A 12,218-nucleotide genomic window follows, 5' to 3' on the forward strand; every position below is an offset into this window, starting at 1 on the left:
GCAGATCTCTTTACCTCGTTTTGATCTTCTTATACCCTGCATTGCACACATATTGAGGGGTTAATGAATACTCTTAGATGGATGACCGAGGGTATGTGGTCACTTACAGAGAATCCTGTACAAGACTCTGTCACAGCCACCGTCTGCTAACTGTCCCACATGTGTCTGTGTTGTTTTTTGTTGTTGTTGTTTGTTTTTCCTTTTGAGACAGAGTCTCGCTCTGTCTCCAGGCTGGAGCGCAGCGGCGTGATCTCGGCTCACTGTAACCTCCGCCTCCCAGGTTCAAGCGATTCTCCTGTCTCAGCCTCCCGAGTAGCTGGGATTACAGGTGCACACCACCACACCCAGCTAGTTTTTGTATTTTTAGTAGAGACGGGGTTTCACCACGTTGGCCAGGATGGTCTCAATCTCCTGACCTCGTGATCCACCTGCCTCGGCCTCCCAAAGTGCTGGGATTACAGGTGTGCGCCACCACGCCTGGCCTCTGTGCTGTTAATGTCCTCTTACTTCTTTGTCCTCAGTCTGATTGTCTAACAAGTGCAGATATCCACTCTGAACATTTCATCTTGACAGCTGACATCAATACTGGCCATCCTGAGATTTATCTTTTCATATAAGAAAATATTATACACTGGAGACCAGAGCTTGGAATGGACAAAATTGTCTTCTAGAAGTGCCATTATCACAGATAGGCAGCTGGGGCAGCCTCAGGCTGGTTCTAGCCAAGTTGGAAGAAGGTAAGAGTTAATAGTGTAAGAAAATAGCAAGAGGGCCCGTTGGGCAGGGAAAGTTCTGCGTGGAGCACAGTACTCAGCACCCGCGACCTCAGTGGAAGCAATTTCATTATCCTTTGCTTTCGAGGCCCTCTCCCTCTCTGAGGAGGCTCTCTGCATCTTGACCTTTGGTGACCTCAGAATTTTCTGGCAGCCGCTGGAACCAGGGATCATCTTTTCAGAAATCTGTTTGGCATCGTTCCGTGACTTATCTTTCAGCCCTCATCACCATTATTCATGCTTTGGCAGTATCCTAGCTACAGACACAGTACTCTTCTTGAGCTGACACTGAAGGTTACTCCATCCCAGCCGACGGAGAAGGAAGGCGCCCACTCCTCAGGACCCTGACTCCAGGAAGCATGCTCCCTGTGAGGGCAGGTGCTTAAAGGCATCTATTCAGAAGCTGATCTCAACCTCCAGCCCTTGTGAACAGGCAAATAGGTGAAGATAACACAAAACAGGAACTGGTCCTCAAATCATAGGCAATTTGGCTTTGGAATGCATTCCAAGGCACATTTGCTGTACACTTGTATGCACATTCATCCAAACTCAAATGCTAAACTCCACCAGCTGCCTCTGGACTACATAAAAACCCCAAACCTTTATCTCTTCATTAACGATGGCAAATATTTTCTGGCTTTACCTTTCTTCCCCACTTTAACATCCTGCTTCTATTCTGTGGCCTGCGCTTCCTGCTTTGTATATTTTAGATTACTTTAGACATGACCTCACATCCTGGCCAATTGCACAGTAGCTGCTAATTGCTAGAGCTTTGCTAATGGCCTGTACATCGATGAAGAATGAGTTACAAGCAGCAAAATCCAGAAGACAATAAGCTAGTGTGGATTAGAGCTGGGGCTCTGGAGGGAGACAGACTTGGGTTTCAAGCTCAGACTGTGTGGCCTGGGGCAACTAACTTAACCTCTCTGAATCTCTGTTATCTCGTCTAAATGGATATTATAATAGCTCCTACCTCACAGGATTGTTGCTAAAATAAATACTGGATAATGCCTATAAATGACTTAGCACAATGCAAGCTATTGTTATTACCATGTAGGCTTTCAAATTATGAAAGAGCTTTCTTCCTCTAGAGTCTACATATTCCTGAGATCCTGCTGAGCTATTCTGCTCCATCTCTACCCTGCACCTGCCCAGCCCCATTCCCCTGACCAACCACTTCCTCCAGGTAGCATTCCTTGATTGAGCAAAATGCACACAATTATCCACTTGCATTTTCTCTCTATTATGTTTTTCAAGGGTTTCATATGGGTATTTACATTTTCCCCAATTCACACACCAAGCTTCTCCAAGATCAAGAAGCCTTACCTTCAGTAGTATCTCAGGTAGTACAGACCCAAGAGCAACATCCCTAGTAAACAGCCAGATCTTCAGAACCAAACGTGGAGACTACCTTTTAAGTCGGCCTTTTGCGTCCTTTGCAAAATGGCTCTCTTGTTTATCAAAGTCTCTCTTGTACAGTAAGCGTATCAGAAGTTCATCTGAAGGAAGTATACAGAGGCAGGAAGCACTGACATTTCCCCCCACCATGAGGTCCCCAAATCCATTCCTTCCCCATCTGCCAAGACATTCATCCATGCTCTAGTTATTTTCTACATCACAGTATTTTCTAAAATTCCTCTTTCTGGAGCCCTTCCTCACCCTTTCACTATCTCACTTGAGTCTATCCATGGCATCACTTTTCCTCCTGTTCTCTTAATCCCTCTTGGTGCACACAGAACTTTCACATGAGCGATATTTGCTCCATCATCATCCGTCTCTATTCGCAGAGCCCACTTAGGCCCTCAGGCTTTGCTCTCCGGACTCTGACTTCCTGAACTGTGGTGAAGTAGTCCCCCTCCTTGCCAGGTCTTGAGATGTCCATGTGGAACTTTCCGGCCCGGCCCATTTGTACATGAATGTTTCACGCAACACTCTACAACATCACTTCTGCTTCTATGGGTAGCCAGCAGGGCCCTGTGTACAGGCATCATCTGTTTAAACTGAAATCTTGTCATTTGTCATGGCAGTTTTATTTATGAGCCTGTGTGCTGTAACCTTGTGGCATAAATATTAAATAATAATATCTCTTGGGTAAAAAAAAATCATTCATGTTAACTGACAACTTCTTATGAAAATATGAAGTAAGCCCAACCACACAATTTGGTATTGGCTCATTTTGAAATATGAGTAAAAGCACGGATTGCTCAACAGGTAGATGCACAGGCAGAATTATCATTTCCATTTTTACACCTTCTTGCTTCAAGAAATGAAACATTCAAGAAGTAAAAAACGTTAAAAGAAACGGGCTGGGTGGCAAATTTCTTCAGAATCAAATTCTAATTCCTGCCAGTATCTCCTAAGTAGTTTTTAGCTTCCAAATAGGAAGACGCCAAATAATGACAATGCCACATAAGTGAAATGAATTCCGGACAATGACACTGCTCATTTTTTTTTTTTTCTTTTTTTTTTTTGGCATTCTGTGTATTTCCTATTACATCAGTTTCATGATTCAGCATTTTCCATTTCATTTATTTACAGTAATATATGGCGAGATAACCCAAGGTTTCTGCAGGATTTTGGAACATAAGGTACGCTGGGCAGGAAGGGTGTCGCCTTCTGTAAATTTACTATTGTTTAGGAGAACTCAGAACAGAAGCAAGTAAGCCATCAAAGGAACTGAGAAAATTTCTCCCCACCTTGTTCTGAGGGCTCTCAACTACTCTGGTATTTAAAATAAATTGGTTTTGAAAAATAGGTTACTGCCCTTTAGTTGATGACTAAAACAAAAGCCAAGAAGTGTGCAAATTGCAAACTGACATGCATGAGCCAAACATATTCTCTGAAATGACAATGTTCAAGACGCAGCTAAAGTCACCACTCTGGCGGTAAGCGTGTTACAGAGAACTAGATTTCTTTCCGGCATCCGCAACTTGGCTGGAGTGACCAAGGAGGAGTTGAAGAGCGCTGGAGATGCGAGGTGCGTTGGCAGAAAACCGTCCGGGCCGGGAGGACCCGGTGGAAACCAAAAGGAGGGTCGAGGCGGGTGGCGGGCGCCGAGAGAAAGAGGCGAAGTTGGGCACGGGAGGGAAAGGAGCTGCGAGTAGATTGAGAGGGAAGCCTAGAAGGGGTGGGGGGTTGCGGGGGTGGGGGGGGCTGGAGACCGCGCGCGGCGAGGCGGAGAGCGAACTCCCGGCGGCGAGGCTCTCGGGTGGAGTCCAGGACAAGAAGGAGTCTCGAGGGGAACCCGACCCGGGTCTAGAGAGAGTCCGGGAGGGAGAGGAATGGGCACGAACGAGAGAGCAGCGCGGCAAGTCCGGTCCACGCACCCCTCTCCACGCCCGGGGTACCCATCCCAGGTGCCGGGAGCGCCCGGGGCGCAGCGGTTAGGAAGAGAGAAAACTAGCAGCGGCGTCCCCGCCCCGCGTGGCGGGTGTCCCCGGCCGCCCCCACCCGCGTCCCCGGGGCCCCGCGCGGAGAGGAGGACCCGGGCAGGGTCCGGCGCTCACCAGGTAGCAGAGGAGGAGCAGCGCGCAGGCAGGGCGGCCGCCGAGGCCCGGGGGGACGCCGCCACTCGGGGGGGCCATGGCTGCGGCCCGGGGGCAGACTGCGGGCGGCGGGGGTTGCTGCTGCTGCTGCCTCGGCCACCCAAGCCCCGCGCCGCGCCGCTGCATGGCGAGGCCGCCCGGATCCGGGCCGGAACAGGTCACCTGGTGCAGGGACCGGCCCCCGCCCGAGGCGCCACCTTCCCGCCCGCCCCCGGCCGGGCCGGCCGCCGCGCGCGGGGCCACCTGCCACCACCTCCGGACCCGCCGCCGCCGCCGCCACTGCCGCTCCCGCCGTCGCCGCCCCCGCAGCCCCAGCCGAGCGCCGGCTCCTCCCCGCCTCCCCGTCCCCGTCCCCTCCCTCCCCTCTGCCTCCCTGCCCAGCCCGCCTCCCGGCCGCTCCCTTCGGCCCCCGGGTTTCCACCCCTCCGGGCAGCGGGCGCCCACGCAGGTGGGCACTGACCCGAGTCCCGCCCCTGGCCGCTGCCACCCCCCGCCCGGGTGGCTGGGCCCCGGCGCACCCCCCTTTCCCTTTCTCTCCGCTCCTCCCCCGCCCCCCTTCCGCGCTCCTGCTCTCCGCGATCCCCCTCCTCTCCCTCCGGCTCCCTCTTCCCTTTCCCCTCCTGCTCCCAAACGCCCTCTCTTTTTCACTTTCTCCTTTTCCTCCCTTTTCTCTTTCTCCCTTCCCATCCTCTTCCTCGCTCCCGCATTCTCTTTCTCCCACCCACCCTTTTGCTGGTCGCACAGCCCAGTTCCCGCCCGTGCAATGGGTTTTTGTCTGGTTGCTTTTTTGGCCGGGGCGCCATTCCCGCAGGGCGCAGGGCGAGTGTGCCCCCTGGAGTTGTGCTGCGCAGCTGCCCGGCTCCCAGGCCTTCAGGATGGATTTTGACCCCTGCCAACCTCCACCTGTCCACCTGCGGGGTTGGGACCGCCTCCTTCCTGGCACGTTTGCAGCCCGGCTGCGCCCCACCCTGCCGGCTGGTTCGCGGCACGGTCTGGATGTTTCCCGAGGGTTTTGTGTGGTGCCGCCGCCGCCGCCACCACTGCGCTCTTTGTTTTAATTGTCCAGAGTATTGGCACCCAGGACGGGTTTGTATTTGATTTGCATCCCTGTGCTCCAGCTTCCACTTTGGACAGAAAAGAAAATGAATTAATTAGGTCAATACAGTAATACTGGAGCCCCAAATAAAAGGGGTGAGGCCCTAGAAGTGCGCAAACAGCTTTTTAAAAAACCAGGACACATCCTCGGCCTTGGGGACGCAGGTTGAGACTGGCTGCTCGCCTACCCGGGTTCTGCGGCCTGGCGGAGAGGGACCGCCGGCCGGCGGGACCACCAGCTTGCCGCCGGCTTTGGCGTTCAGGGAAGCGCTTGGCTGTGTCTAGCGGCTCCGACAACTATCTGGGCCCGCAGCTGCTGCTCTGAAACAGTTAATCCACCTTCCAAAGTTCGCAGAAGCTTTCCTTTGGCACTGGTAGATTTGTGCGGATTGGAACAATAGCCTGGGAGCCTGAGAGGCCACAGCCCTTTCTCTGTGCCACGAGCATAGGTCAAGTCACAACAGACGTCGGGGAGAGGCTAGTGGTGAGACGGGGTGCCCAGGGTGGTTTGACGGGCGTGGGCATCCCCTGTGCCTGGATGTACCCTCAGCTGCTCAGTACAGGCCTGGTCATACCGGGCATGGCGGCTCCTCAGCTGTCATCCACTTTTTTTTTAGGTCACCTAAGAGCTGTGGACCTGTGTGAGTCCCCCTGGCCTTATTCCGCCTTATTCCGCCGGTTCTCAAACTTCAGAATTACCTGGAGGGATTGTTAAAACACAGATTCCTGGACTCCAGCCCTAGAATTTCTGACTCAGTTGGTCCTGGGAGGGACTTCAGAATGTACCTTTCTAACAAGCTCCCGGGTGATGCTTAGGCGCTGGTTCAAACAACCCTCCTCCATTTCCAGAACTATTGGCTTTTAGGAAACTGGGCTCCTGCTCCTCCCAGCCAGCTGCCACCACATTAAAGCATTTTGGGGGTTTTGACAGACGTTCCCACTATCTCTGTTCCACTTCAGCAGAAACAAAGCACTTAACATTCTCCTGTGTGACATGGAAAACCATTTATTCTATCGAGTGTCCAAGGGAACAAAAGATTTGGTGGCTTTTTCCCAGATCCTGTCTATATCTTTTCCATCAGGTCAAAATACGGACTATACTTTTAATGTATGTGGAAGGAAAATTGTCGGCCAGTTCAGGGGAAAGGGGCTACAACAGGCATTGCAGCATTTCTAGGGTTGCCACCTGTCTTCCTGGGCCACTGTCCGGAGTTTCTCTCCTCCCACATTGCACACAGACTCTGTTGGTCTTCAGGGAGCCAAACGGTCCCTTCTGGTGGTTTGTAATCAGGATTCATGGAATTGGGAGTTTTCAAGGCTTTGTGAGCTTTGAGGGTTTGGGTTTACCTAAGTGTAGGTAACAGAGCGCCCCATTGGGGGCTGGGCTGATTCTAACCTGCCATATCCAACCGCTCACTTCTCCCTTCTTACTCATCCCCTATTGTGTTCCTACTGTGGATTAGGTACCACCAGAGGCCCCAGGATTCCAGAGGTAGGCAGAATGGCTCTATTTCTGCAAGGAGCATCGGGCATGCAGGAAACCTGCCAGAGTTTGGTCTTCTAAGAGGTGTGTGTGAGTTGCTCTCTCATCCTGGGCTAGAGCTGATGGGATTAACTGTTTCATCCTGTATTGGAGAGGGGGAGAGAAAACGTCAGGATTTCTTTTCACAGGGGAGTGGGACATTTTGATCCAGAAGACAGAATCAGCCCTCACTCTTGCGTCTCTCCAGCAGTTTGTGTCAGTCATTGAGAGGGCGGTGTCTGATTTCAGGAGAAAGCCCTTTATTTAAAAAGAAATATATTTTCCCATTGTCCCATGGAAGGGTTTGAAATCTCACCATTACAATTCATCAGGTTAAATTAAGTTTTAATACTCCACTAAAAGTTGAAGGCCCCAGGGGGAGATTGGCCTCTCTTATTACTGCCTTGGTGTGAGTCAGTTTGTCACATGCCCTTGGAAAGGGACCAATTCCACACCTCAACACGGGAAAGGACAAAGGCACAGAGTCCTGAGCTCATCACCGCCCGCCCCTAGGAGGAGACTCCAGAGGCCTGGAGGGAGGGGCTGGAGAAAGCACTGCATCTGCATGCCCAGGCGGCACATCATAGCATTCCAGGCGAGGTGTTGAGGCTCTGAAATTTTTTTTTCTTTTTCTTTTCTTTTTTTTTTTTTTTTTTTTGAGATGGAGTCTCACTCTGTTGCCCAGGCTGGAGTGCAGTGGCGTGATCTCGGCTCACTGCAACCTCCACTCCCTGGGTTTGATTCTCCCGCCTCAAGCCTCTTGAGTAGCTGGGATTACAGGCACCTGCCACTATGCCCAGCTAATTTTTGTATTTTTAGTAGAGACAGGGGTTTCACCATGTTGGTCAGGTTGGTCTTGAACTCCTGACCTCGTGATCCACCCACCTAGGCCTCCCAAAGTGCTGGGATTATAGGTGTGAGCCACCGTGCCCGGCCCAAAATGGTTTAAGATCAGTCACGTCTCAGGGACCAATGCACTTGGTCAACGATTACCTTACTGAGCAAAAATAGTTTTTATAAACCAACTGCATATACTATCTTCTGTCAGTATCATTTCACTAAAAAGACAAGGCCTTTTACTATCAAAAAATTACGAAGAGCCTAACATTCTAAGAAAAGACTGGGTTGGGTGCCACGGCTCATACTTGTAATCTCAGCACTTTGGGAGGCCAACACAAGTAGATCACTTGAGCCCAGAAGTTTGTGACCAGCCTGGTTAACATGGCGAAACCCTGTCTCTACTAAAAATACAAAAATTAGCCAGGTGTAGTGGTGTGTGCCTGCAGTCCCAGCTACTCAGGAAGCTGAGGTGGGAGGATCGCTTGAGCTCAGGAGGTCAAGGCTGTACTGAGCTCTAACCACACCATTGCACTCCAGCCTGGGCGACAGAGTGAGACCTTGTCTTTAAAAAAAAAAAAATGCTGTTCTTTAATCTGAATATTTTACTTCTGTCTTGTCTTTATGTGTTGTTGCTTTTTGCTGTGGATCAGTAAAAACTTACCTTTGGAGTGGCTCTGTCCATGTTGGCACTTGGAAACCCCATTTCTATATGCTAAGGATGTCTGGGGCAAAGAGATCTGCCCCTGCAGAGACAAATGACCTCCGGATTACAGGAGGTGGGTAGGAAGGCATTTTGCAGGAGTAGAGAGTGTTCCTTCCATCCACTTACCCTCCCACGTAAATCTCTGAGACCCAGGCAAATGCTGCCAGTTTCAGGGAATCTTCCCTCATGGCCTCAGGTCAAAACGCAAATGGGTCGGTTCTCTGTGCCCCCACCAGGCATTGCCTGTAACACTAAGTGGCCATTGGCTAACTCTCCCTTATATTGGGTATGTTAGTTGGCCTGTTCTCCTCCAGTAGACTATATGCTCCCTGAAAGTAGGGGTTGCTTCTTAACCATTTCTCTGTACCCCCATGCCTTGTACATAGAACATTCTTGAACATATTCACTGAATAAAGTTGAATCCAACATCTTCCTTTTTCATTTTTTCCTCTCTTTCTTCCTCCCTCCCTTCCTTCTTTTCCTTTTTAATTCATTGTTGTCTCCCCAGTCTCTTCCCATTAGAACATGGCTGTTTCCACACTCAAGTTTCTCTATAATTCTGCAGTCTTCTCCTTTCTTCCCCCTCCCTCCTTCCTGTAATTTCAGTTATTCAGAATGAAAATGAATGAACCGTGACATTTGCCTTTTATATCAAAATAAAAAAGAAGAAAACAAAAATAGAAGAGAGTAAAGCAAAAATAGAAGATTGCTGTCAGGCAACACACTCCCCATGCCAATAGAAATACCATGGCCTTTCTTTCTGCCAAAGGTGACCTCTGAAATCTAGACAAATCCTCCATGCCATTGTTTTATGGGCGGCATTTTCTTGTGGCCCCCAGCCATTACCTTCCCTAAATCTATTTCCTGTCTCTGTTTCTCCTTGTTTCAAATTCTCCATGTTTAACAGTTACTTCTTGCTTCTTCCTTCCGTAGAACATCCCATCAGATACCATCCTCATCTCCTTATCCTCAGATCCCATCCTTTGAGCCTCAAATCCCTGACTCTGCAGACTCTCTTCCTATGGGCCACAGAGCCCTTGCCTTGGGAAATTGTGGTAAAGGAGAAAAAGGAAGCATTTGTGTAAACTGAAAGCTTTTCCGTGTATTTTTATGGGATGCTGAAGGTCTTGGAATCACTCGGTCTGTAGCCCTGGCATGCTCCAAAATGAGCTCTATTTCTGGGCCTGTCAGATGAAATGCTGTTGCTCCTAGTTATTTTTGGCTCTTTGCCCTTCTGAATAGGTGCATATTCAGCTCAATTCTTCCCCCCACCCTGAGCTGGGGGAAAAAGCAGGCAGCTTCCCTTAGCCAAGCCCTCCCCTGTGTCAGGAGCACTTTCCCCCTTAAGCAGCAGCTACTGACATAAGCTCTCTGGACAGCCCACGACTTACTTGTGCAGTGTCCAGGTGGGCAGCAGGGAAATCCATTCTCTGGCCCTCTTGGGCCATTAAGGGAAAGCTTTGTGAGCTGAACATTTCCAGGCAGGTGCAACCAGATGTCCAGGGCCTCCTTATTCATACCCAGGTCTGCATCCTGCCCCACCACCATAGTTGCAGAAACTTCTGCCATCCTTGGGGGTATTGGGATAAGAAGCAGGGATTTCAGGCTCAGTGAGCACAGAAGTCCCTGTGTACTGGGTGTTTGGGGAAGGAAAGTGCACAGGATGTAGAAGATCAAGGGCATGTGTCCATAGATGTAAGGACATCTTTGGGACCAGGTGCAATGGCTCACGCCTGTAATCCCTACACCTTGGGAGGCTGAGGCAGGTGGATCACGAGGTCAGGAGTTTGAGACCAGCCTGGTCAGCATGGTGAAACCTCATATCTACTAAAAATACAAAAAATTAACTGGGAATGGTGGCATGAACTTGTGGTCCCAGCTACTCGGGAGGCTGAGGCAGGAGAATTGCTTGAACCCAGCAGGTGGAGGTTGCAGTGAGCCGAGATCGTGCCACTGCACTCCAGCCTGGGTGACAGAGCGAGACTCTGGAAAAAAAAAAAAAGATGAAAGAACATCTTTGATCTTTGATCTTCGAGTGAGCGTGTTGAGAAGAACATGCGTTTGAAAAATGAATAGAGTAGAGAGAAGTTAAGGGTGAATGTCCAGATCCAGTTGGGACAATGAGTAACAGAAGAGTGAATGGGCACCAAGGGAGAGAATGTCACTATAAATAATTGAAAAGAGAGTGAGTGTACATGACAGCTTGGGGAAAGGCAGGTTGTGCCTATAATTCATAGGCATATTTTATAACTGCATCCTGCAGCTCCAATCGCAATCTTGGGTAGGCATTAACATTGATTTAGGGCTTTTAGTCCACCTGATAATATGTAATATCAAGCACAATGAAACGTCATGATCAGCTGCGATGCTTAGTAAAGTCCATATAAAGTCAAGAAACACACAGAGAAGAGGCAGCTAGAACGGGGTCCTCTTAATAGCCACTTATCTCTACAGCTTTTCATGGAGAGGTTTCTTTTTCAGTTCTTATCAAGTATTACTTTGAGGCCTTCATTCATGTAATTCTCTTGGCAACCCGGAGAGGTAGACACCGTTACTATCATCAGCCTCCTTTTACAAATGAAGAAACAGAGATGTAGGAAAGGTCCCAGGTCCACAGCCAGGAGGTGGCAGAGCCAGTTTGGATTCTGGTAATTTTGCTCAAGGACTAGTGCCCATGTCACTACACCAAACTCTTGCTATGAAGGGCCAATGGAGAGGCAACCAGGTGCATGCTGGGGAAAAGAGGTCACATCTGGGTTTTAGGTTTAGGCCTCTGCCAGCACTTCACCAGGTGCTTGAGAACATAGATTTCTGTCAGACACATTTGTCCAGGGCAACCCACCTCATCATAGCTGGGCTAGCTTGGGAAGATCACTAATCTTCAGGCCTCAGTCTCTGTGTCTGTAAAAATGGGACAAAGTGAATCTACCTGTTTACGCAGTGTTGTGAAGGCCAGGTAAGGTAGCATAGTGAGGGTGGTGGTAAATTGTTGAGCCTTAGACAAGAGTAAAGCATTGTGTGTGTATTATTCATACTTGCTAACTTCCAAAACAGGCCCACAAGGAAAGATATAGCTCTTATAAGACCATGAAAAAATTTTAAAAGATTTATAAATACCTGTGGTGATATGCGTCTAATGATGACCCCACTCGTGAACCACATCTCCCATTATGACCCCAAGGGAAGTGTTTCCCCAGTTCTTCCCCCCGGAAGTCAGCCACCATACAGCTACCAGCACGTTGTGAGAGGGCCTAAGCTAGCCACATGGATGGAGAGAGAGGTGCTCAGTCAGCCTCCAACCATCCGGGTCAGCCCAGCCCAAACGTGAATGAGCAAACCATCTTGAACATCTGTCCCCGTTGATTCTTCAGATGACTTCAACCCTAGCCACCATCCCACTGAAACTGCATGAGAATTTGCAAGCAAGAAGTGCCCAGCTGAGTCCTGTCAGCTTACGGAACCATGGAAGATAAAAATAAAGTGTTTTGAGCCAGTAAGTTTGAGGGTAGCTTGTTTATAGCAATAGATAACTGAAACAGTGCCCTGAGTATTTAACGGGACAGTATAATCAGCTCTGAGCTTCTTACCATTCAAAGCAAAAAGGGAAGCAGAATGGATTAAGGCATTTATTATCTTGAGATTCTGTGATTTACCTTAATGAAGGGTCCATCCAACTGTCTCTTTGCAGTCAAATCAGAATGAAAATTAAACTGTCTTCCTTCCATGAGAATTTATCCTAT

General features: G+C 49.5%; 1 protein-coding gene and 1 long non-coding RNA gene across 4 annotated transcripts in view; one reads left to right on the forward strand and one right to left on the reverse strand.

The window, feature by feature from the left end:
• Nucleotides 1-5,364, reverse strand: part of SEL1L3 (SEL1L family member 3) — a 117,633-nt gene extending 112,269 nt beyond the window's left edge. The window contains exon 1 of one of the 3 annotated variants that reach the window (XM_015138127.3): nucleotides 5,044-5,364. In XM_015138127.3, the coding sequence (XP_014993613.2) occupies nucleotides 5,044-5,121 (78 nt within the window). In that variant the 5' untranslated portion in view covers nucleotides 5,122-5,364. Of the gene's footprint in view, nucleotides 1-4,279; nucleotides 4,667-5,043 lie in introns of those variants that run through there. The other 2 variants (XM_078003220.1, XM_015138128.3) reach the window with 2 other exon arrangements.
• LOC144341136 (uncharacterized) lies at nucleotides 3,615-11,968 on the forward strand. Its single transcript, XR_013417802.1, has 3 exons — nucleotides 3,615-3,750; nucleotides 6,877-6,980; nucleotides 11,850-11,968. It is a non-coding gene; the product is annotated as an uncharacterized LOC144341136 (long non-coding RNA).
• Nucleotides 11,969-12,218: the final 250 nt, after the last annotated feature.

The sequence above is a fragment of the Macaca mulatta genome, chromosome 5 (assembly GCF_049350105.2).
Source record: "Macaca mulatta isolate MMU2019108-1 chromosome 5, T2T-MMU8v2.0, whole genome shotgun sequence".
Classification (NCBI taxonomy): Eukaryota; Metazoa; Chordata; class Mammalia; order Primates; family Cercopithecidae; genus Macaca; species Macaca mulatta.